Below are 23,738 nucleotides of genomic sequence, written 5' to 3'. Positions count from 1 at the left end.
AACAAAGGGTAGCTTCGCACGAGGGGAAATGAAAGCTCACTACTTCGACCTATGCAATGCTGGACTAACTTGTGGATTTTCCCCACCCGCAACTCTGGTTACAACCTCCATTATTTTATTTAATTAAAAGCAGAGAGTCATTTATGAACTTAAGATATTAGCGCTGAATCAAAAAAACCACACAAATATTCAGCCATTCACACGCAGTGACTTGTTCAAACGGTCAAATGGTGTCCAACATCAAGAACCTGAATCTACTCTGCATAGCTTCATATAACAGACCATTCCACTGATCTCAATATATTGATGGGACAAACCTACTGGTGAAAAGCCCAAAATCATCTTGCGAACCCCCCGATTGAGAACTCTTGCTCAAATAGATACTTACCTATGAACAAGTTTACAATGCTCACCACAAAAAGGAATAATCTCAAAGGTGTAAGCTCTGCTAGGTTGTGCTTTAAATGTTTGTGTTTCTCAAATGAACACTTTCAGAAAATGTAATCAATGTGCATTTCAGATTCTGTGTTAGACATTTAATTTCAAAGATGGCCCAAGTTTTTGCAAAGAGGAATAAGGACTTCCAAGTCATGTATGCCACGATAGATGCTGGGTAAATGTGTGTTCTAATGTGCCTCAGTTTCAAACGAACATCCCCTACCACAAACTGCAATATTTCCAACTTCCCATTCCAACAACCATGCTGCCAGCCTTTGACAGTTTCATTCAATGGCAACTTATGGATCCACTTGTGTTCTTCCACCCAACACAAATCAAATTGAGATTGCCCAAATTAATTTTATATAAGATCCTTATTTCCAGAAGACATAAAATTGTAATGCCACAAGTCAAACCAGAGACGCAAGAGAAAAAACAGTGGGCAAGTACATCACCCAGTCCTTTTGCTACTAATTTTTATTTATCTGGTGCAATTTCTCTTATCACCTACAAATATCTCGTGTCATGCAGTAATTAGTTCTATATGGAATCATTACAGACCAGCAACAGGGATTTGGTCATGTGATCAGGTGTTTGTTAATGAATATTTTTCGGACAGGCAAGATAGACTACAGTCTTTTTTTTAAAAACCTGCATTTTCCTGTGTCCATTACAAAGACAACAGAAGAACTGGGCAACACTGCCTTATACAGATAGTTAATGGATTTATACTTGTCAATCCATTGCAGCAACATGGATCCAGTGTAGGGTTCCTGGAATGACAGTTACTCAGAATTGGGGATACTACTCCCAAGCTGTGCCGCCAGCAGCCTGGGAGATAAGCTATTTAAATTTCACGTCGCAGTGCCCTTCCCCAACCCAATGTTAAAGCCTCAGGCTATGGGATGGTCGAATGGAGCATGGTCGACAAAGGGTTGGAGAGTCGGGAATCGTGGGTGTCCGTATTTGGAGAAATCAAGGTGAGACTGGGAAATGGGAGGTTATGGGAGAGAAGGGGACTAAGTGGTTGATGAATTGGGTTCGGGTGATCATAGGGACCAGCACTTCCCATAGAGCTGGGAGCAGTAAGATGGTGAGTGAGAGCGGCACCAAAAGGAGCACACAGTAAAAGGGTAAGTGAAACTCAGACCTTACTGTGGGTAAATAGTGAAAGATTATTTCCATTGGTGAGCAAATGGAGAACAGAAAAACTTCATACTGGAAGAAACAAGAGGGAAAGGGAGCAGGAAAATTCTGAACTGAGGGCTATTAGACTGTGGTATAATTCCCATTTGGCTATTGAGATAGAGATTAAAATTTCATTTCAAAAGGGAATGGGATATATATTTGAAAATTAGGAATATAAAAAGATCCTGGGGGGCAAGGGGGTGGGAAAGAATGGGGTTGCAGGAGAAACACCAGCTCCGGGAGAACCAAGCTGAAATTTCTTTTAATCTATTAAAAGAAAAAGCTTTCCTTTATCGAGGCAGAGCAGTTTAGAAATGTTGGTGCCGAGCTGAGTTTAGGACAATGTGCCCTGTGAGAATTGCCCCAAACACTGAGCCCGCTGCCCTATGTGCAATCTTTTGGTTTGGTTCAGGTCAGTCCTGTGAAGTCGATGTAAAGATCAGCTCTGATTGAGGTTCACAGTTCAGAGTTGTCACCTTCAAAAGGAACTGGAGTCCAAAACAAAGTACAAGATAGGGAGAGATCGGGCCTGCTAAGAGTGGCCGACTAGGGAGCCCAACCCCACCCTGTGCAGTGCAGGGTAATTTGGACTATGGTTTCAAGGTGAATCTCAGCATGTTGAAGGATTACTACTACTACTACTACTACTACTACTTACAGGTAAGATAGTGGGGCATGACAGCTATTACTACTAGTTACATTTGAACTATTCTATTACTGTTAGCCATGATGGGAATCAGAGTTTTATTAGTTATCTGCGCAATTTCAGTGAGTTACCATTAGTTACTGGTGGAATCGGAAATGTAGTAAATAATGAGGCGGATAGGAACAGACTTCAGGAAAACAAACTGGTGAAATGGAAACACATGGCAGATGAAATTAACGCAGTGAAGTCATCGAGAGGCAATATGAATTAAATGGTACAATTTTAAAGAGGGTGTATGTATACAAATCTTCAAAAGGTAACTGGTCAATTGAGGTGGTTTAAAAAACATGGGATCCTTGGCTATTAATAGAGGCATAGAGCACAAAAGCAAGACTTTTATAAAACAAACACTGGTTAGGCCTCAGCTGGAGAAGGTATTAAATTTTGGGCACCACACTATTAGGAAGGATATCAAAGCCTTGGGAAGAGTGGAGAAGAGATTTACTAGAATGGTATCAAAGATGAGGGACTTCAGTTATGTGGAGAGACTGGAGAAGCTGGGTTGATCTCCTTACAGTAGAGAAAGTTAAGAGCAGATTGGATAGAGGTGTTCACATTCATTAAGTGTTTTGATAAAGTAAATAGGAGAAATGGTTTCCAGTGGCAGATGTTTCGGTAACTAGAGGACTGAAGGTGATCACCTCGAGGCGATATGAGGAAATTTAAAAATAAACAGTGTGAATGATTGTGATCTGGAATTGGATAAATACATGAATTCTTAATAAAATCTTTTAAAAAAAAAAGGGCTATGGGGGAACGAGCAGATTCATTGAATAGCTGTACCAAAGCTGACATAGGCACAATGGGCTGAACGGCCTCCTTCTGTGCTGTATCTTTCTATGATTCTATGAATCATAGTTCCTCTGGTTTCCCCTCTGCAAATCACTCCCTCTCCCTTACCTTCCCCTGCTCATGGGCAGCTTCCTGGTTCTTGGAATTTTTTAATGCACAATAGTTGCTGTCACAAAACTATAGCAAAAACACAACTACAGGGGACCCAAGTCAGGTGATTGGGCATCACATGGTCAGATGTCATATGGTCAGAATGTCATGTAAGCAAACCTCCAGAACTGCTCCAGAGTTAGCAAGCCTAATCCAATGTGCTGAGATGCAAGAAAGCAAGTTTATTAAATTTCAAGCCTTTGCTTGGAAAATGGCAGAAGTTAAATATTATGGGAATGTTGGGCAATATTTCAAACAATTGCATCACAAAATCTCATTGCTACTTTGAGAACTTAAAGCATCCTTCTGAAAGTACCCAGATGTGCCAACTCTCGAATTTATCGCACGAGACGAGATTTCAAAGTAAAATTAAGCCCGTCATGATCTCGCAATAGAACTAGAAAATCGATTATTTCTCCTCTTGCAAAGCTGGCTGCGCTCACCTTGTGATGGCAGTAATCGGTTAGTGACAGCCAAATGCGCTTCCTGTCCAGGAGCAAAGGATTGGGTCTAGACAGGATAGGTCTAGACAGGACAAGGCCTCAGCCTCACAGGCTGGGAGGACGACAGCAGGGCTGCCTACATAACTCTGCTGGCTGTTAGGACTCTGACTTGTGTAAGTGCAGGGCGAGTTTGTGTATTTGAGTGGGAGAATTACTCCCTCTCTCCCATCAATTCCAGAGTCTGACACGTCAGAGATTAAATAAGCCACTAATGAGGTTTATAAACCAACTGTCAATCTTAGTTTATGTTTGAAAAAAATAGTGACTCAATTTTTATACCAAATCTCTTGATTCTTAAGAGTTTCTCTCGATTTGAGATGGTGGGTTTGGCATTACTGTGTACTGTACCAAAATAACCACCTGTTTGTCATCAGTGCATGAGGTAACAAAGGCCTTGTGCTCTCATTAAATACCAAGACATAGGCAATGGCTCAATTTAATCATATCAACCAACCCTAGAATTTAGCAATACAAGTAGGTTCCACTGTTGACTTCAGTTTGCTGCTGTAAAATTCTATTGCTATTAAATAAGTTATTGAAAGCTTTTATTTACCAAGTGACTAGAACATTTTCTTACCATCCTTCTCCAATGCTCCTTTATAATGAACTGGCTGTCCATTTTTCATAATTTTGAATGTGGGGTACAAACCAATATCAAACTGTTGGCCCAGGCCAGATTGTGATGGCCCATCAACTTTGGCAACATGGATGGGAGGATCATTTTCTTTCAGTTCACTGGCAATCTTTTCATATTCTGGTGCAAACCGCTTACAATGTTCACACCTACAGAAGATAAATTTGATGGGTCCAAAAAATTAATCTGCTAAATGGAAGGCAAAATATAACATACACTGGAATTAACATTCCAAATATTTAAACAAACTGCCTGAAATGTATTCCGAGCATCAAAATACAGCTCAAGAATAACTTACCCGAAAAGTTTCATTTTTTTAAATGCCCATTTCATATTCCATTCATTACACAATCAAGTAAATGGCAGATGAAATTTAAACGCAGCTAAGTGTGAAGTGATGCATTTTTGAAGGCAAAATGAGGAGGCGCAATATAAAATAAATGGTAAGATTTTAAAGGGTGTGCAGGAACAGAGACCTGAACTGCATTGCCTGGAAGAGTGGTGGAAGTAGATTCAATAATAACTTTCAAAAGGAAATGGAACATATAGTTTAAAAAAAAAAGGAAACTATTGTCAGGCTATGGGGAAAGAGCATGGGGGTGGGACTAATTGAAGAGCTCTTTGAGAGCCCGCACAGGCACAATGAGCTGAATGGACACCTTTTGTGCTGTATTATTCTATGATAGAGCTTTAAGATTCAATTGTTAGCAACATTTTCTTTATAAAAAAAGAAAAAGCGCACCTATTACTGATTACTTTGGGTAAATAAACAGATTTCATATATACCTACCAAGGGGCATAAAATTCAATCAGCACAACGTCTTTGTCTGCAATAAAGGACTCATAGTTTGCATCTGTCAAAATCAAAACACCATTTTCTTCCTTGACTGATAAATCATTGCCCTCTTCATTATCGTCCTCTTCCTCCTCCTCCTCATCATCATCACCCCCTTCTTCCTCTTCTCCATCAGATTCTAGAAATAGTAAACACTTGTAAACTTGTGTAGGGATACCAAATGTACAATTTAAATGATATTCGTCCTGTTGAAGTTACATTTTAGGCTTAAATTCCAACATTTATACAAATTAATTAGTTGCCAGTCATTAAACTACATTATTCAATTCGAATCCTTGTGGCTGCAAGAAAATAGAACCATATGCATGCTGAACAATGGGGTCACTGTGCGGTGAAAATCTGAGAATAAATTCAAGGGCTCACCTTAAAGTTAAGACCATGGCAACCCACTTGCTCAATATCCACAATGCAGTAATCACTGTAAACATCAGTTTAGTACTCATTGCTTTTAGTTTTTTTTTTAAATACATGGAATAATGGCCTGGAACTGGCCACCTGGATGACTGAACAGGCAGTGCTCGCTGTCATTTCGTCTTTGAAACTGCCTGCAACTTGGGATTTGGCACACGTGGAAATCCCGAAGTTGCAGTTGGTCATGGACAGCTCAGACACATGCTGCAGTAAGTACGCTGTTAAATTCCCCAGCAAACATTAGACCCAAGGGATTCGGTGTAACTGGGGTTTTGACAGTGTTATTACTGCTAAACAAATGTTAAGGATCTGGAAAACTCTAATTTTGTGCAGTGAAATGCATCCATTTTAATAAAAATATTTAAGAAACTTCTCAATTTAAAAAAAGTTTGTCCATCTTTATTTCAGGTTTACCTTTTTCCTCCCCAACAGAGCCCCCACCTTTCTTTTGCTCTCTATTTTAAGAAATTACTGACTTCCTTATTTGCTGTCTGAAAATTCTGCTTTTTGATTGGCTGCTTAGACAGCCTGTTGTGCAAACTGTTGTGATGTCAAGGGGCATCCCCATTAACTTCTGTTGATTTGAATTGCAGGAGCAAGAAATTGGACTGATTTGTTTTCTTTCCCAAGGCCAAATGCAGAGACCAATTGTTGAATTTCAGTTCTAGCCAACACAAATCAGAAATTGAACCTACAATCTAATGTCTGCATTGCTCAGAACTAAAATACATGCTGCATTTACTTTTTAGGCATATAGGGAAGCCCGAAAGAGTGTTGGATTATAGCAATTTGAATGCTGCAAGATTCAAGGACTGGACATTTCCATCTGCACGAAGACAACAATATCCATGTTTTGGAAAAGATAAATTACCAACTTCATAATGGGTTAGGGGTAGGAGGGGGTGCGAAGGAAGAAACTAATTGCAGCACAGTAGACCAATTGCATGGTCACAAGATCATAGGACAGACATGAGGAAGGCCATGTGCTCCATCCATCACTGCATGAAGAACTTAAATTTCCAGTGCATTAGCTTGAACCTTATTTGAATCCACTACATGGTTGACTGAATACTTGCAGGACAATTGTTGTTGGAATGTGAACAACCCTCAGTATGAAAAAAATGCAGCAGCATCTGTACACCATTTAACATTTCTAAAGTGCAGGTTGCACAACCTGCAGGCTCAGTTAGGTAGTCTCACTTCAGTTACACTAAAATTTTAGTATTGTTGCAAAGCTAAAGTCTCATGTAAACATATACCAATATTCGAGAAAACACTTACCTGAAGATATCTGAAACCATGATAGGATTAGCAGGTCTATTGATATAAAAGTTAAATGCTAACTTATGACTCTTTCAGACATTTCACAATACAATGATACTGCTGCTATCTTGCCACTTTCATTGAAGGCAGGTACTAATATAGCATTACAACTCACCAGTTACTAGAATTTGTCAGTAAATGTTAAAGCCACTACAGTTAATCCCCCAACTTCTTTTGTGAATGATCAACAGTACAAGTTGATAAGGCTGTTGGCAAAGTATATGGGATCCTGGGCTTGAGCAGATTCAATAATAACTTTCAATAGTGAATTGGAGAAATTTGCAGGGCTTTGATCAAAGCACGGGGAGGCAAATGCGACTAATTGGATAGCTCCTTCAAAGAGTCGGCATAGGCACGATGAGCCGAATGTCCTCCTTCTGTGGTGTATGATTCTATGATAGTCTCCATGTGGAGTGCACATCCTGTGGCATGCAAGAAGTCCTGGATGACCAGGTGTGCAGGAGGAGTTTCTAGCTGCAGGAACTTGAGTTCTGCATTTCGGAGCTGGAGTCACTGCGATTGAGGAAGAATGGAAGAGCAATAGTGGTAGGGGATTCGACAGTCAGGGGAGCAGACAGATTTCTGCAGCCTCAGACATGACTCCAGGACAGTATGTTTCCTCCCTGTTGCCATGGTCAAGTATGTCACCGAACGGCTGCAAGACATACTGGAAGGGGGGGGGGGGGGGAGGGGTGGGGTGGTGAGGGAAGAGAAGGGAGAAGAGGGTGAACCAAGAGGACCGGTGGTGAACAGCCAGAGGTCGTGGTCCATATCCATACCAATGACATAGGTAGAAAGAGGGATGAGATCCAGCAGGGAGAATTTAGGAAACTAGGAGAGATTAAAAGCAGGACCTCAAAAAAGGTAGTAATCTCTGGGTTACTGCCAGTGCCACGTGCTAGTGAGTACAGAAATAGGAGGAGGAGGGAGAGGAGAGAGAGAGAGAGAGAGAGAGAGAGAGAGAGAGAGAGAGAGAATGAATGCGTGGCTGGAGAGATGGTGTAGGTGGGAGGGCATTGGGACAGTTTCGGAGAGGTAGAACCTGTACAAGCTGGACAGGTTGCACCTTAACAGAGCCGGGACCAGTATCCTCGCAGGAGAGTTTATTGTTGCTGTTGGCGAGGTTTAAACTAGCTTAGCAAGGGGATGGGAACTGGAGAATAGATTCAGCAGGGAAGAGAAGCAAAGCTGGAATTGGGCAGCAGAAAAGCAGAGAATTTGGAAGATAGAGAAAACAAGGACAAGGACTAGAAAATAGTCAAGGGAGTTTGGTGCCATTAAATGGTATATACTTCAAATGCAAAGAGTATAGGAAATAAGGCAGATGAACTGAGAACACACACTTGGCAGTACGATATAATAGCCATTACTGAGACATAGCTGAAAGGACATGTATGGCAGCTCAACATTCCTGGTTAGTGTTTTCAGATAAGATAGAGGGGGGTAAAAAAGGAGGGGGGTCGCAGTATTAAAGAAACAATTACAGCTGTGAGAAGGGATGATATGTTAGAGGGGGTCATCAAACTTGCCATATGGGTTGAATTGAAGAACAAAAAAGGGGCGATCACACTATAGACCCCCCCCATTCAGAGGGAGATAGAACAAATGTGGGCAAATTGCTGTGAAATGCAAAAATGAGAGAGCTGTAATAGTGGAAGATTTCAACTACCCTAATATTAACTGGGAAAAATGGTAGAGAATGCAGAATTCCTAAAATGCATTCAGGAAAACTTATTTAGCCAGTATGTGAAAGCCCAAGGGAGGGGGCGGTTCTGCACTTGGTTTGAAAGGGGCATCAGGAGGAGAGCATTTTGGTGCTAGTGATCATAATTCAGTAAGATTTATGGTAGTTATGGAAAAGGACAAAGGTGGACCAGGAATAAAAGTTCTCAATTGGGGTAAAGCCAATTTTGCTGGGCTGAGATGGGATTTGGCCAAAGTGGACTGGAAATGGCTACTTAATGGTAAATCAGTGTCAGCAGTGGGAAGCATTCAAGGAGGAGATCCCGAGGGTGCAGAGCAAGTATGTTCCCTTAAAAAAAGTGGGCTAACAAATCTAGAATCCCCTGGAAGTCAAGGGACATACAGGGTAAGAAAAGAAAAATGGGAAGCTTATGACAGATTCCAAGAACTCAATACTGCAGAGACTCGAGTATAGGAAGTGCAGAGGTTCAGTTAAAAAAAATATCAGGAAAGCAAAGAAAGAGCATGAAAGAATGTTGGCAAGTAAAATCAGGGAAAACCCAGAGATCTTTCATAAATACATTAAGAGCAGGAGGATAACTAGAGAAAGAGTGGGGCCGAATGAGACCACAAAGGAAATCCATGTGGAGGCAGAAGATGTATGATTCTTAATGAATACTTTGCATTGGTTATCACAAAAGAGGGGCGATGCAGACTTTGCAATGAGGGAAGGGGAGTGTGAAATTAGACGAGATAAACATAGAGAGAAATTATTAAGGGGCTTAGCAGCTTTGAAAGCCCAACTTTCAAATTGGGAGGTGGGACCTGTACAAGCCGGACCCAATATCCTCCTGGAAGGGTTTGCTAGTGCTGTTGGGGAGGGTTTAAACTAGCTTGGCAGGGTGTTGGGAACCTGAGAATAGAGTCAGTCGGGAGAGGAGTAAAGCTGGAATTGGAAAGCAAAAATGTAGAAAGTGAATTTGAAGGACAGAGGAAACAAGCAGAAAAAAAATGGTAAAGAAACACATTTAATAGCGCTTTGTCTAAATGCACATAGCATTTGTAACAAAATAGTTGAGTTGACAGCACAGAGAGATACAAATGGGTTTGATCCGATAGCCATTAGAGACGTGATTGCAAAGTGATCAGGACTGGAAACTAAACATTTAGGAGTACTTAACAATTCGGAAGGACAGACAGAAAGGAAAAGGAGGTGGGGTAGCTGTTAATAAAGGATCAGATCAGTGTGTTAGTGAGAAGCGATATTGGTTCAGAGGATCAGGATGTTGAATCAGTTTAGGTGCAGATAAGGAATAATGGAGGAAAAGTCACTGGTGGGCTTGGTCTATAGGCCCTCTAACAATAGCTACACTGCTGGATGGAGTATAAATCAAGAAATAATGGAGGCTTGTAATAAAGGAGCGACAATAATCATGGGCGATTTTAACTTTCATATTGATTGGACAAAGCAAATTGGCCAGGGTAGCCTTGAGGAAGAGTTCAGAGAGTGTATCCGGATAGTTTCCTTGAACAGTATGTTGCAGAACCAACCACAGAGCAGACTATCTTAGATCTAGTACTGCGTAATGAGGCAGGATTAATAAATGATCGCGTAGTAAAGGATCCTCCAGGAATGACTGACCACAACATGGTACTCAAACCAGAGTTCGAAGCTTAAATAAAAAAGACGACGACAAAAGGTATGAGGGCAGAATTGGCTAAAGTGGACTGGGAAAATAGATTAAAGGATGGGACGGTTGGTGAGCAGTGGCAGACATTTAAGGAGATATTTCATAATGCACAACAAAAATATATCCCAATGAGAAGGAAAGACTAAAAGAAGGGATAACCATCCGTGACTAAGGAAATAAGGGATGGTACCAAATTGAAAACAAGGGCATACAACGTGACCAAGATTAATGGGAGGCCAGAGGATTGGGAAATTAAAAGCCAGCAAAGAATGACTAAAAAAAAATAAAGAGGGAAGATAGATTCTGAAAGTAAACCAGCACAAAATATAAAAACAGATAGCAAAAAGGAAAAAAAAAAAGAAAGTGGCTAAAGTAAATGTTGGTCCCCTAGAGGATGAGACTGGGGAATTAATGGAGAAGGAAATGGCAGAGACTTTAAACAAATATTGTGTATCAGTCTTCACGGTAGAAGACACTAAAAACATCCCAATAGTGGATAATCAAGGGGCGATAGGGAAGGAGGAACTTACAATCACTAATGAAGTAATACTTGGTAAAAATAATGGGACTAAAGACAGACAGGTCTCCTGGCTTACATCCTAGGGTCTTGAGAAATGGCTGCAGAGATAGTGGATGCATTGGTTGTAAACTTCCAACATTCCCTGGATTCTGGGGCAGTCCCAGCAGATTGAAAAAAAAATGCAAATGTAATGCCCCTATTTTAAAAAAGGAGGCAGACAAAAAGCAGGAAACTATAGACCAGTTAGCCTAACATCTGTCATTAGGAAAATGCTGGAGTCCATTATTAAGGAAGCAGTAGCAGGACATTTGGAAAAGCATGATTCAATCAAGCAGAGTCAGCATGGTTTTATGAAAGGGAAAACCTGTTTGACAAATTTGCTGGCATTGAGGATGTGACAAGCAGGGTGGATAAGGGGGAACCACTGGATATGGTATACTTGGATTTCCAGAAGGCATTCAATAAAGGTGCCACATAAGAGGTTACTGCAAGATAAAATCTCAGGGTTGGGCGTAACATATTAGCATGGATAGAGGATTGGCTAACTAACAGAAACCAAAGAGTCAGGATAAATGGGTCATTTTCTGGTTGGCAAACAGTGACCAGTGGGGCGCCGCAAGGATCGGTGCTGGGTCCTGAACTACTTACAATCTATATTAATGACTTGGATGAAGGGAGACTGTAATGTAGCCAAGTTTGCTAACACAAAGATGGGCTGGAAAGCAAATTGTGAGCAGGACACAATCTACAAAGGGATATAGACAGGCTAGGTGAGTGGACAAAAATTTGGCAATGTGGGAAAATGTGAGGTTATCCACTTTGGCAGAAATAGAAAAGCAAATTATAATTTAAATTGAGAAAAATTGCAAAGTGTTGCAGTACAGAGAGACGTGGGGATCCTCGTGCATGAAACAAAAAAGTTAGTATGCAGGTATAGCAAGTAATCAGGAAGGCAAATGGAATGTTTGCCTTTATTGCAAGGGGGATAGAGTATAAAAGCAGAGAAGTTCTGCTACAACTGTACAGGGTATTGGGTAAGGCCACACCTGGAGTACTGCATACAGTTTTGGTCTCCGTATTTAAGGAAGGACATTCTTAAATTGGAGGCTGTTCAGAGAAGGTTCACCAAGTTGATTCCGGAGATGGGGGTTGATTTATGAAGATAGATCGAGTAGGTTGGATCTATACGCATTGAAGTTCAGAAGAATAAGGTGTGATCTTATCGAAACAAGATAATGAGGAGGCTCGACAAGGTAGATGCAGAGAGGATATTTCCACTCATAGGGGAAACTAAAACTAGGAGACAGTTTCAGAATAAGGGGCCACCCATTTAAAACTGAGATGGAGGAGAAATTTCTTGAGGGTTGCAAATCTATGGAGTTCTCTGCCCCAGAGGGCAGTGGAGGCTGGATCACTGAATATATTTAAGACAGAGATAGACAGATTTTTGAGCGATAAGGGAGTAAAGGGTTATGGGGAGCCGAGTCCATGATCAGATCAGCAGTGATCTTATTGAATGGCAGAGCAGGCTCAAGGGGCCAAATGGCCTACTCCCGCTCCTATTTCTTATGTTCTTATGTTGAAAGTGGATAAATCCTCAGGCCCGGTTGAAATGTATCGCAGGCTGCTAAGAGAAGCAAGAGGAAATAGCAGAGGCTCTGACCATTTTCCAGTCCTCTCTGGCTACAGGTGTAGTGCCAGAGAACTGCTAATGTTGTGCCTTTGTTTAAAAAATGGAGAAAGGGATAGACCCGAGTAATTACAGGCCAGTTCGCCAAATCTCAAGTGGTGGGACAATTATTGGAAAAAATCCTGAGGGACAGGATAAATCTTCATTTGGAAAGACATGGATTAATCAAGGACAGTCAGCATGGATTTGTTAAGGGAAGGTCATGTCTGACTAACTTAATTGAATTTTTGCAAGGATGTAACCAGGAAGGTCGATGAGGGCAGTGATTATGTAGTAGTGATTATGGATTTTAGCAAAGCTTTTGATGAGGTCCCACATGGCAGACTGGTCACAGAAGTAAAAGCCTATGGGATCCAGGGAAAAGTGGCAAGTTGGATCCAAAATTGGTTCAGAGGCAGGAAGCAAAGGGTAATGGTTGATGGGGGTTTGTATGACTGGAAGGCAGTATCCAGCAGGGTTCTGCAGGGTTCAGTACTGGGTCACTTATTTTTTGTGGTATATATCAATGACCTGGACATGTTGGGGGTATGGTTGATAAGTTTGCAGATGACACTAAAATAGGCTGTGTGGTTGATAAAGAAGAAGAAAGCTGCAGATTGCAGAAAGATATCAATGTACTGGTCAGGTGGATGGAACAGTGGCAAATGGAATTCAATCCAGATAAGTGTAAGATAATGCATTTGGGGAGGTCTAACAGGGCAAGGGAATACACATTAAATGGTACGACATTGAACAGTGTAGAGGAACAAAGGGAGCTTGGAGTGCAGGTCCACAGATCTCTAAAGGTAGCAGACCAGGTAGATAAGGTGGTTAAGGCTGAATATGGAATACTTGCCTTTATTAGTCGAGGCATGAAATACAAGAGCAAGGAGGTTATGCTTAAACTGTATGAAACACTGGCTAGGCCACAGCTGGAGTACTGTGTGCAGTTCTGGTCACCACATTACAGGAAAGATGTGATTGCACTGGAAAGACTGCAGAGGAGATTTACAAGAATGTTGCCTGGATCGGAGAATTTTTACCATGAGGAAAAATTCGAGATGCTTGGTCTGTTTTCTTTGGAACAGCTGGAGGCTGAGAGGGGACCTTATTGAGGTGTATAAAATTATGAGAGGCCTGGATAGGAAGGACCGGTTTCCCTTGGCAGAGGGGTCAACAACCAGGGGACATAGATTTAAAGTAATTGGAGGGAGGTTTAGAGGAGATACGAGGGGAAATGTCTTCACAAGAGTGTAGTGAGGGTCTTGAACTCCCTGCTTGAAAGGGTGGTAGAGGCAGAAACCCTCACATTTTAAAAATACTTGGATGTGCACTTAAAAGTGCCATAACCTGCAGGGCTACGGACCAATAGCTGGATAGCTCTTGGTCGGCCGGCACAGACACGATGGGCCAAAATGACCACCTTCTGTCTGTAAATTTCTATGATTCCACATATTTATTCGAGGGGACATTAAGGCATGGTGTACATATTTGCATCGGCGAGGGGTCAGGGCCTTGGGAGGGACGGTGGGCAGCGGCCTGGGAGCAGCATACTACTGCAGGGTACAGCACGAGCCAATCCGGGAGGGAGACGACTGAAGAGGGCGACTGGATTGGACGTCACCATAACCCAGGTCGGTTATTGGAGTGTGGGCAGGTGCAGCAGGAACGGCACGGTCAGGGCGAAGGAGCGACGAGAGATTCAGAGCGATATGATCGGGGCCCAGGAGGTGTGGGTTCAGAGGCAGCACGGGCCAGCCCACACTGTGATGTGTGCGCACTAGGTTCGTGCAACAGAGCTGGTCTCCAGTCGTCTTGGTTAACCCTTGCCACTGGACCAAGACCAAGCTTTGTCAAGCCCATGTGGTGGCTTGTGTGCAACGGCCACCACATGTTAAAAAATCCTTGTACAGGCATCTTCCATCCTTCTCCAACCTGGAATATTAGGGCCTTCATTGAAACACCTGTGAAATCATTGAACTGACCCCTTTTTGGTGTGGCAGCAAGTCATCCTCGATTCGAGGGACCACTTAAGACGACAACAACATATTTGCATTTTTTTTTTGTGTTTATGAAGGCAGTCAATGGTAAGGAATGGAATTCTTCATTTCAGACAATCACCAATGGGCATGATAGCATAGTAGTGACGTTACTGGACTAGTAATTCAGCGGCCTGGCATAATCTGGAGATAAGTTGAAATCTCACTGTGGCAGTCTGTGATTATGACTTCAGGTGAATTCACTGAAATAAAAAGTTAGTATCAGTAATGGTGACCATGAAGTTAAGGTAACGACCCAACTGGTTCACTCATGTCCTTTAGGGAAGGAAACCTGCTGTCCTTACCCAGTCTGGCCTACATGTGACTCCAGAAACAGAGCAATGTAGTTGACTCAACTGCCTCGGAAACAGCCTAGCAAGCCACTCAGTTGCATCAAACCGCTACAAGTATATGAAATTATAAAATTTTTTTAAAAAACAGACCATTTGGTGTTGGTATAATATAAATGGCACGATTTTGAAAAGTGTAGATGAGCAGAGGGGCCTTGGTGTTCGTATACACAAATCCTTAAAAAGGTGGCATGGCAAGTTGATAAGGTGGTTTAAAAAAAAAAGCATATGGATTACTTGGGTTTATAAATAGAGGAATAGAATATATAAGCAAAGAGATCATACTAGAACTTTATAAAATCACTGGTTAGGCCTCAGCTGAAGTATTGTGGAGAATTCTGGGCACCACACCTCAGGAAAGATGTAAAGGCCTTGGAAAGGGTTCAGAGGTTTACCAAGGTTCAGGGACTTCAGTTACAAGGAGGTTGGAAAAGTTAGGACTGTTCTGCTTCAAACAGAGAAGGTTAAGAGGTGACCCAAGGAGGTTTTCAAGACAATGAGAGGTTTTGATATAGAGTAGAGTAGGAGTAGTAGAGGAGAGAGAGAGATCAATTGCCAGAAATTGTAGATTTAAAATCATTGGCAAAAGATAGAGAGGGGAGGAGGAGGAGAAACATTTTCACTTGGAGTTGTTGGAATCTGGAACGCTCTACCTGAACAGATGGTGGAAGCAGATACCATAAATAATTTTAAAATGAGTTGGACTGGTACCCAAGGATAAGGAACTTACAGGGTTATGGACAAAAAGCAGGATTAAACACAACTGCTCTTTCAAAGAGCCAGCACAGGCATGGTGGGCTGAATAGCCTCCTTCTGTGCTGCAAATTTTTATGATTCTCTGAAATCCAATCTGGCAATTACCATCTTACTCTCAATCAGTAAAGTGACAGAAGGTGTCATTGACAGTGCTATCAAGCGGCACTTCACCAATAACCTGCTCACCAATGCTCCTTGTGGGTTCTGCTAGCAACACTCAGCTCCAGACTTCATTATAGCCTTGGTCCAAACATGGACAAAAGAGATGAATTCCAGGCTAGGCAAGAGCAACTGCCCTTGACATCAAGGCAGTATTTGACCGAGTGTGGCATCAAAGCACCCTAACCCTCATCTACCTGCTCAGGTGGACATAAAAGGAAGCCTATTAGGAAGCTTAGTTTTAGACGAGTTAAAAGGACAAGCAGGATGCATGAAAACAACTAGTATTTATATAGCACCTTTAACATCTCAAGGTGCTTCACAGGAGTATGGAGATTAAAAATTTGACATCGAACAGCACAAGTAGAAACTAGCACAAGGTGACCAAGAGGTAGATTTGGAGCTTGGGGCCTAAGCAACAGATGTCACCAATGGGTTGAGCAATTATAATCAGGGATGCTCAAGAGGACAGAATTAGAGGAGCGCAGACATCTCAGGGGATTGTGCAGCTGGAGGGATTTGAAAATAAGGATGAGAATTTTGAAATCGAGGTGTTGCTCAACTGGAAGCCAATGTAGGTCAGTAAGCAAAGGAGTGATGGGTGAGCTGAGTGGCTGCCAGGTGGTAAGTCCGTAGGGAGCTCCCCTGCTCCAAACAACTCCCACCAGATCTCGGCAACTTCCCCCACTCTCCCGGTCTAAAACTCCCCTAACCAAATAGACGGTCTAAGTACGTAAACCTAAACCCTTATCCTTCACCCTAGTCCCAACCCTGCGAGTCCCACGAGTTTGGGCCTACCTCAGGCTTCCTACCTCATTGCCGATCTCCAGCGACCTCCAACAGTGACCTCCGACCCCCCCGGCGATGACCTCCAGCTACCCCCACGGAGTCCGGGCCATCCAGGCCTACCGCAGGCTTCCCATTACCGACCCAAACATCCCCCGGCGATGGCGACCTGGACATCGAGCCTCCACCAGCCCCCCCCCGCCGACCCCGCAGCCCCCGTCCGCCTCCCCAACCAGCGACAATCGGAACACCTCCAGCGGCAGACGACCTCAACGACGACCGGGTCCCTTTCTCCCACGTTGGCGACTGGCCTCCCCTCCTCCTTCAGTGACGATTGAAGCTCTCCTTCCCCACCTGTGACCTGGCTTCTTCACCTCCAATACGTGGTGAGTACCATGGCTGTGACCCCCCTTTCCCTCCCACCCTGAACCCCAGTGGGCCACTGACCCTCCCAATGCCTATCCCCAACCAGGCCTCGGACCACCTACCACCAAGGGCGCTACCCAGCGCTGAGCCTGCGGCCAACATCTCACTGCAGGCAACTCGGCCCATATAGCAGTGCCTGGTCTCCAGTCACCTTGGACCCCCTTGCCACTGGATCAAGACCTCATTCAGCTAAGCCCTTGTGGTAGCCGGTGTGCAACGACCACTCCACATTAAAAGAACTCACGCACAGGTATCTTCCACTCTGTTAATATGAAGCTCGGGACTTTGAAAGTCAAGACTCTCATGGACAACCCAAACAGCGACAGGCCGGAACGCCGCACCGCCATAGTTGCCCGGGAACTTAAGACGCTGCGATATTGACATCGCTGCCCTAAGCAAAACCCAGCGGGCAGGGGAAGGCCAGCTCAAGGAACAAGGTGGAGGTTACACCTTCTTCTGGAAAGGGAAACCAGAAGAACGGCGCCTCCACGGAGTTGACTTCGCCATCAAAAACTAGCTGCTTGACCACCTCAAAGACTCCCCTATGGGACTAACGAACGCCTCATGACTCTTCGACTCACCCTATCCCAGAACCAGTGCGCCAGTCATCAGCGCGTACACCCCGACACTTGATGCAACTGATGAGGCCAAAGAGGGTTTTTACACCAACCCTCGAAAAATCCCAGTTCTGCGCCCCACGGGCAACAAACTGATCCTCCTCGGTGACTTCAATGCCAGGGTTGGCAAGGACACAGATCTCTGGGGGGGGGGGGGGGGGGGGGTGATTGGAAGAGAGGGGGTAGGGAAAGCCAACTCCAGTGGTACCCTACTCCTGACAAAATGTCTAGAGCACGAAACTTACCACCAACACCTTGTTCCGCCAGAGGGAACAATACAAGGCATCATTGCAACACCCTCGCTCCAAGCACTGGCACCCGCTTGACTAGGTCATCGTACGAGCCAGGGATCGCAAGGATGTGCGCATCACCCACGCCATGACAGGTGCTGACGACTGCTGGACGGACCACCGCCTAATCCAATCCAGACACATCAACATAGCCCCAAAGCAGAGGGGGCAGCAGAAGCAGTGCCGCAAAAAAGTCAATGCGAGAGCCCTATACAGCCAGCGTCTCACAACTAACCTAGCGTGCCTTGACAACCCCAAGACGCAGAATGCCCACAGCACTTGCCCTGCCCTCCATAACTAGTGCCTGGAAAGAGACACTCGGTTACTCAACCAGGAAGCACCAGGACTGGTTTGATGAGAATGATCAGGAGATCCAAGAGCTAATAGATCGCAAGCGCAGGACATTTCTGAGCCTTAAACAACCCAATGTGGGAACAGCAAAACAGCATTACAGACAGCTCAAGGCTGAGGTCCAACAAAAAACCCGGGACCTAAAGAACAGGTATTGGATGAAGAAAGCACAGAAGATACAGCAGCTGGCCGACAACCATGACATGCGAAGATTCTTCATCGCAGTCAAGGCCACCTATGGTCAAACACCCAAAACCCCACCCCACTGCTGGCCAAGGACGGGGAAACACTCAAGGACACAGAGGCAGTCAGGGCCCGCTGGAAGGAGCACTTCGAAGATCTCCTCAAATCGAGACTCTGCCTTTGACATGAGTGTTTTCGACTCCATCCCGCAGCATGCTACCCGCCACCACCTCCGAGACCCCAGCACTGCACGAGGTAGAAAAAGCCATAAGACAGCTCAAAAACAACAAGGTCATGGGTGCGGACGGAATCCTTGCTAAGGCATTAAAGTATGGCGGAGAGCCACTACTGGCAAAAATATACGACCTCATTTCAATCATCTGGAGGGAGGAGAGCATGCCAAAGATCTCAGAGATGCAGTAATTGTGACCGTCTTTTAAAAAGGGGACAAGTCTGACTGCAGCAGCTACAGAGGAATCTCCCTGCTATCAGCCACTGGGAAAGTTGTCGCTAGAGTCCTCCTCAACCATCTTCTTCTCGTGGTCGAGGAGCTCCTCCCGGAGTCACAGTGTGGATTTCGCCCCCTACAGGCACAACGGACATGATTTTTGCAGCACGACAGCTGCAGGAATAATGAAGGGAAAAGTGCCAGCCCTTATACATGGCCTTCTTCGACCTTACAATGGCCTTTGACATGGTCAACCGCGAGGGTCTATGGGGTGTCCTCCGCCGTTTCGGATGCCCCCAAAAGTTCGTCACCATCCTCCGCCTGCTCCACGACAACATACAGGCCGTGATCCTTACCAACGGATCCATCACAGACCCAATTAATGTCCAGACGGGTCAAACAGGGCTGCATCATCGCCCCAACCCGCTTCTCAAATAGTTCTCGCCATCATGCTCCACCTCACAGTCAACAAGCTCCCTGCTGGAGTGGAACTAAACTACAGAACCAGTGGGAACCTGTTCAACCTGTGCCATCTCCAGGCCAGATCCAAGACCACCCCAACCTCTGTCGTCGAGCTACAGTACGCGGACGACGCCTGCATCTGCGCATACAGAGGCTGCACTCCAGGACATAGTCGACGTATTTACTGAGGCATAACGAAAGCATGGGCCTTACGCTAAACATCCATAAGACAAAAAGGTCCTCCACCAGCCTGTTCTCACTGGACAGCACTGTCCCCAATCATCAAGATCCACAGCGTGGCCCTGGACACTGTGGACCACTTCCCATATCTCGAGAGCCTCCTATCAACAAGAGAAGGCATCGACGACGAGATCCAACACCGCCTCCAGTGCGCTAGTGCAGCCTTGGGTTGCCCGAGGAAAAGTGTGTTTGAAGACCAGGCCCTCCAAACTCATGGTCTACAGGGCTGCAGTAATACCTGCCCTCCTGTATGGTTCAGAGACATGGACCACGTACAGTACACACCTCAAGTTCCTGGAGAAATATCACCAACGATGTCTCCGCAAGATCCTACAAATCCCTGGAAGGACAGGTGCACAACATCAGCGTCCTCACTCAGGCCAACATCCCCAGCATTGAAGCACTGACCACACTCGATCAGCTCAGCTGGGCAGGCCACATAGTCCGCATGCCAGACACAAGACTCCCAAAGCAAGTGCTCTACTCGGAGCACCTCCACGGCAAATGAGCCAAAGGTGGGCAGCGGAAACGCTACAAGGACACCCTCAAAGCCTCCCTGATAAAGTGCAACAACCCACTGACACCTGGGAGTTCCTGGCCCAAGACCGCCCTAAGTGGAGGAAGTGTATCAGAGAGGGCGCTGAGCACCTCGAGTCTCAACACCGAGAGCATGCAGAAATCAAGCGCAGGCAGCGGAAAGAACGTGCGGCAAACCAGTCCCACGCACCCCTTCCCTCAACGACTATCTGTTCCACCCAAGACAGAGTCTGTGGCTCTCGTATTGGACTGTTCAGCCACCAAAAAACTCGCTTCAGGAGTGGAAGCAAATCTTCCTCGATTCCAAGGGACTGCCTATGATGATGATGATGATGGGTGAGCAGGACTTGAGAGTTCGGCCACAGGCAGCTGAGTTTTGGGGATCACCTCTAGTTTACGTAGGGTAGAATGTGGGAGGTCAGCCAGGAGTGCGTTGAAATAGTCAAGTCTAGAGGTAACAAATGCATGGAAATGGGAAAACATTAAAATGGGAGGAAATAATTAGATGAAAAGAAATGGGAACACTTTTTAATAAGGATTTTACGAAGAAAAGTGAAAGCAGTTTAACCTTGAATTACATCATGGGTAAAATAAGTAAATACTGCATAGATAATGGCATTAGGCAAGAAGGAAAATGTGCATAATTATCAGGAAAAAGCTTTCTAAAAGGCAGGCTAAAACATAAGCTGAATGCAACTACAAACAGATCAAAGCCACTTTCAAGGCACACAGATGTGCTGGGCTACTAAAAACAATGCAGTAAGCGAGAACACTGAAGTTGCTGAAATAGTAAACCACTACTTTGCAATAGTAGCTTTTTCCTGATAATTATGCACATTGCACTCAGCCTACAAGTTGAACTTTCTTTCATACAACAAAAATAAAATCTCTTGATTTTCCTTCCGGTGTTAGCTCAAGAGGGTCACATTGGTTTCTTGTTCACAGAAGAGGGCGTATGTGGGGCGACTTCAAAGTCAAGCCCTGATGCCTGCAGCGCAGCACCGCCTGAATACCTGGAAGCAGCTCAGGACCCGCTGCAGAAGCAGAATCCAAACTGAACCTCAAGCCGGCCGCGGCCCTCTCTATTGGAAGCGGGCAGTTTTTTTGCATGGCCAGCAGTAGGATCGGGTCGGGCCAGACAGCGGCTACCTGGTGGGGAGGTGATAGATAACGAGCGTTCCTTACCCGACTTCTCCTGACCCAGCGCGGTCAGGGCGAGCTGTGCGAGGAGGAGGAAGAGCAACAGCGACACTTTCTTCAGCTCCATCCGATCTGACCGTGGTGCCAGAGCTCGAGCAGTGCCGTAGGCTCGCGCTCCCCCACTATGTATCTCGCGATACCCCTGTCTCGCTCTCTCTAACTGTCCCCCTCACTCTGTGTCTCGCGGTATATCCGTGTGGGCGCGAACGTCTTTCTTTATTTCTCACTTTATTTCCTTTCATGCGATGGCTTCGCTGAGTTGCCCGTTTCCTATTGGCCGGCCGCGCCGTCCAATGGGAGAGTGCCACTCGGCGCGTCAGGAAGGCGATGTTGGCGGAGCTGCACGTGGGTGTCGGTGAGTGGCGGAGGAGCGGGAGCTGGGCGGACTCGGGTGAGGTTGCACGGATTTGCATTGAGTGAATAGTTCCAAGGATTGGGCCATCGGTGTCCATGTCTGATTGTGTGAGTTTGTTTGAACTCTGCATTAAGTTAACCTGCGTAACATGAATTTATGAAAACATATTCAGCCAGCAACTTAAGTAATGTGCAGCATTCGGGTGAACCATTTAATTCCTGACTTGCCTGATATATCAAGAAATAAATACAGGTGGAAAGTTGTATATCCAACAGTAATTACTCAACACTGAGGCTGGCAGGTCGGCCACTCCAAATTGCTGCATTGAGCTGGGTTCAGTTTGGCATATATCTCGGTTCAGTATTTGCCTTTTACAACTACCCATGGTTACCCTTTTCAGTTTGTATAGCAGCACAACAGGTACTATATTGTATATTCTATTTAAGTTTGTGGTACGAATGAAAAGACAGGAGTCTTATTTCCTTCAGAAGTAGCCACAAGATTGTAAAAACAGATTCAACTTTAATCAAAGAGCTATTGCCATCTCTTTCCTAGATATGGTAGTTGCATCTGTCTCCGTGGTGTTGGTTATTGTGCATTTCCTGAGAAGCTACTAACCAGTCAGGACTTGGTAACAAACATCCTAATTGTAAAAGTACACTTTTTTTACTTTCAATTTTTTTTGCCATAATTAGCAAAGACAGGAAAATCTACTTACTGATGTTGCCCTGTAATCACTTAATTACACTACTTTATAAGTGTGCATTCAAGGTCATTTTTTGTACAAGTGTGGAGCATTATCTAACACAATTTGCTTTATTAGGGACAGAACTATTGGTGGGTTTGTGAAGTCTGAGTCAATTAACTTCCAGTTTATTGTATCTCCACTCAGCTGTCTCACTTCTTGGTTCATGGCTGGGGTCAGCCCTTGTGCACTTTAGATTCCCAGCTTACAGGTCAGCTCTGGAAGCTCTGTGGATCAGTTACTGCTTCTGCTTCAGGTCTGTCTACTCTGATTATCTCTTGACTTTCGACCACATATCCGCAGCATAACTAAGGCCGCCTATTTCCACCTCCGTAACATTGCCCGTCTCTGCCCTTGTCTCAACTCATTTGCTGCTGAAGCCCTCATCCATGCCTTTGTTACCTCTAGACTTGACTACTCCAATGCACTCCTGGCTGGCCTCTCACATTCTACCCTACGTAAACTTGAGGTGATCCAAAACTTAGCTGCCCATGTCCTAACTCGCACTAAGTCCTGCTCACCCATCACCCCTGTGCTTGCTGACCTATATTGGCTTCTGGTTAAGCAATGACTCGATTTCAAAATTCTCATCCTTATTTTCAAATCTCTCCATGGCCTCGCTCGCCCCTCCCTATCTCTGTAATCTTCTCTAGCCCCACAACCCCCCGAGATGTCTGCGCTCCTCTAATTCTGCCATCTTGAGCATCCCTGATTATAATCGCTCAACCATTGGTCGCCGTGCGTTCTGTTGCCTAGGCCAGAACCTCTGGAACTTCCTGCCTAAACCTCTCCACCTCTCTACCTCTCTTCTCCCCTTCAAAACGTTCCTTAAAACATACCTCTTTGACCAAGCTTTTGGTCACCTGCGCTAATTTCTACTTGTGTGGCTCGGTGTCAATATCGGAGCTGTGCTGAGAATTACGGTTGTACCTCTATATTTCACTGATATTAATTAAAGTGGGAATATAAGCAGAGAATGCTGGAAATACTCAGCAGGTCAGGCAGCATTTGTGAAGAGAGAAACAGATCTCAGGTCAATGTTTTTCATCAGAAGTGGAAAAAGTTAAGAGTTAAAGGAGCGTCCAGTATTTTGCTATTGTTAGAGATGTAAGCAGTGAGGGGTCGTGGTGAAGGAGCGGTGAGAATTCGTGGTGGAGGTGTGGCGAGTGTTTGTGGCAGAGGAGTGGCAAATGGGGGTACGGGGCCCAGAAGAACCGAGGGCCCAGGGGC

At 44.7% G+C, this 23,738-nt stretch overlaps 1 protein-coding gene across 1 annotated transcript in view; it reads right to left on the bottom strand.

The window, feature by feature from the left end:
• pdia4 (protein disulfide isomerase family A, member 4) overlaps positions 1 to 21,668 on the bottom strand; it is a 39,926-nt gene extending 18,258 nt beyond the window's left edge. The window contains exons 1-3 of the mRNA XM_070881187.1: positions 21,394 to 21,668; positions 5,202 to 5,385; positions 4,355 to 4,560 (exon numbers count right to left, since the gene is read on the bottom strand). Of these exons, the coding sequence (XP_070737288.1) occupies positions 4,355 to 4,560; positions 5,202 to 5,385; positions 21,394 to 21,475 (472 nt within the window). The 5' untranslated portion in view covers positions 21,476 to 21,668. The remainder of the gene's footprint in view (positions 1 to 4,354; positions 4,561 to 5,201; positions 5,386 to 21,393) is intronic.
• Between the last annotated feature and the right edge of the window lie 2,070 nt (positions 21,669 to 23,738).

This window comes from Pristiophorus japonicus, chromosome 5 (genome assembly GCF_044704955.1).
Source record: "Pristiophorus japonicus isolate sPriJap1 chromosome 5, sPriJap1.hap1, whole genome shotgun sequence".
NCBI classification, from domain to species: Eukaryota; Metazoa; Chordata; class Chondrichthyes; family Pristiophoridae; genus Pristiophorus; species Pristiophorus japonicus.
Note: the sequence above shows the minus strand (reverse complement) of the source record. Positions and strands in the feature narration are given on the sequence as shown.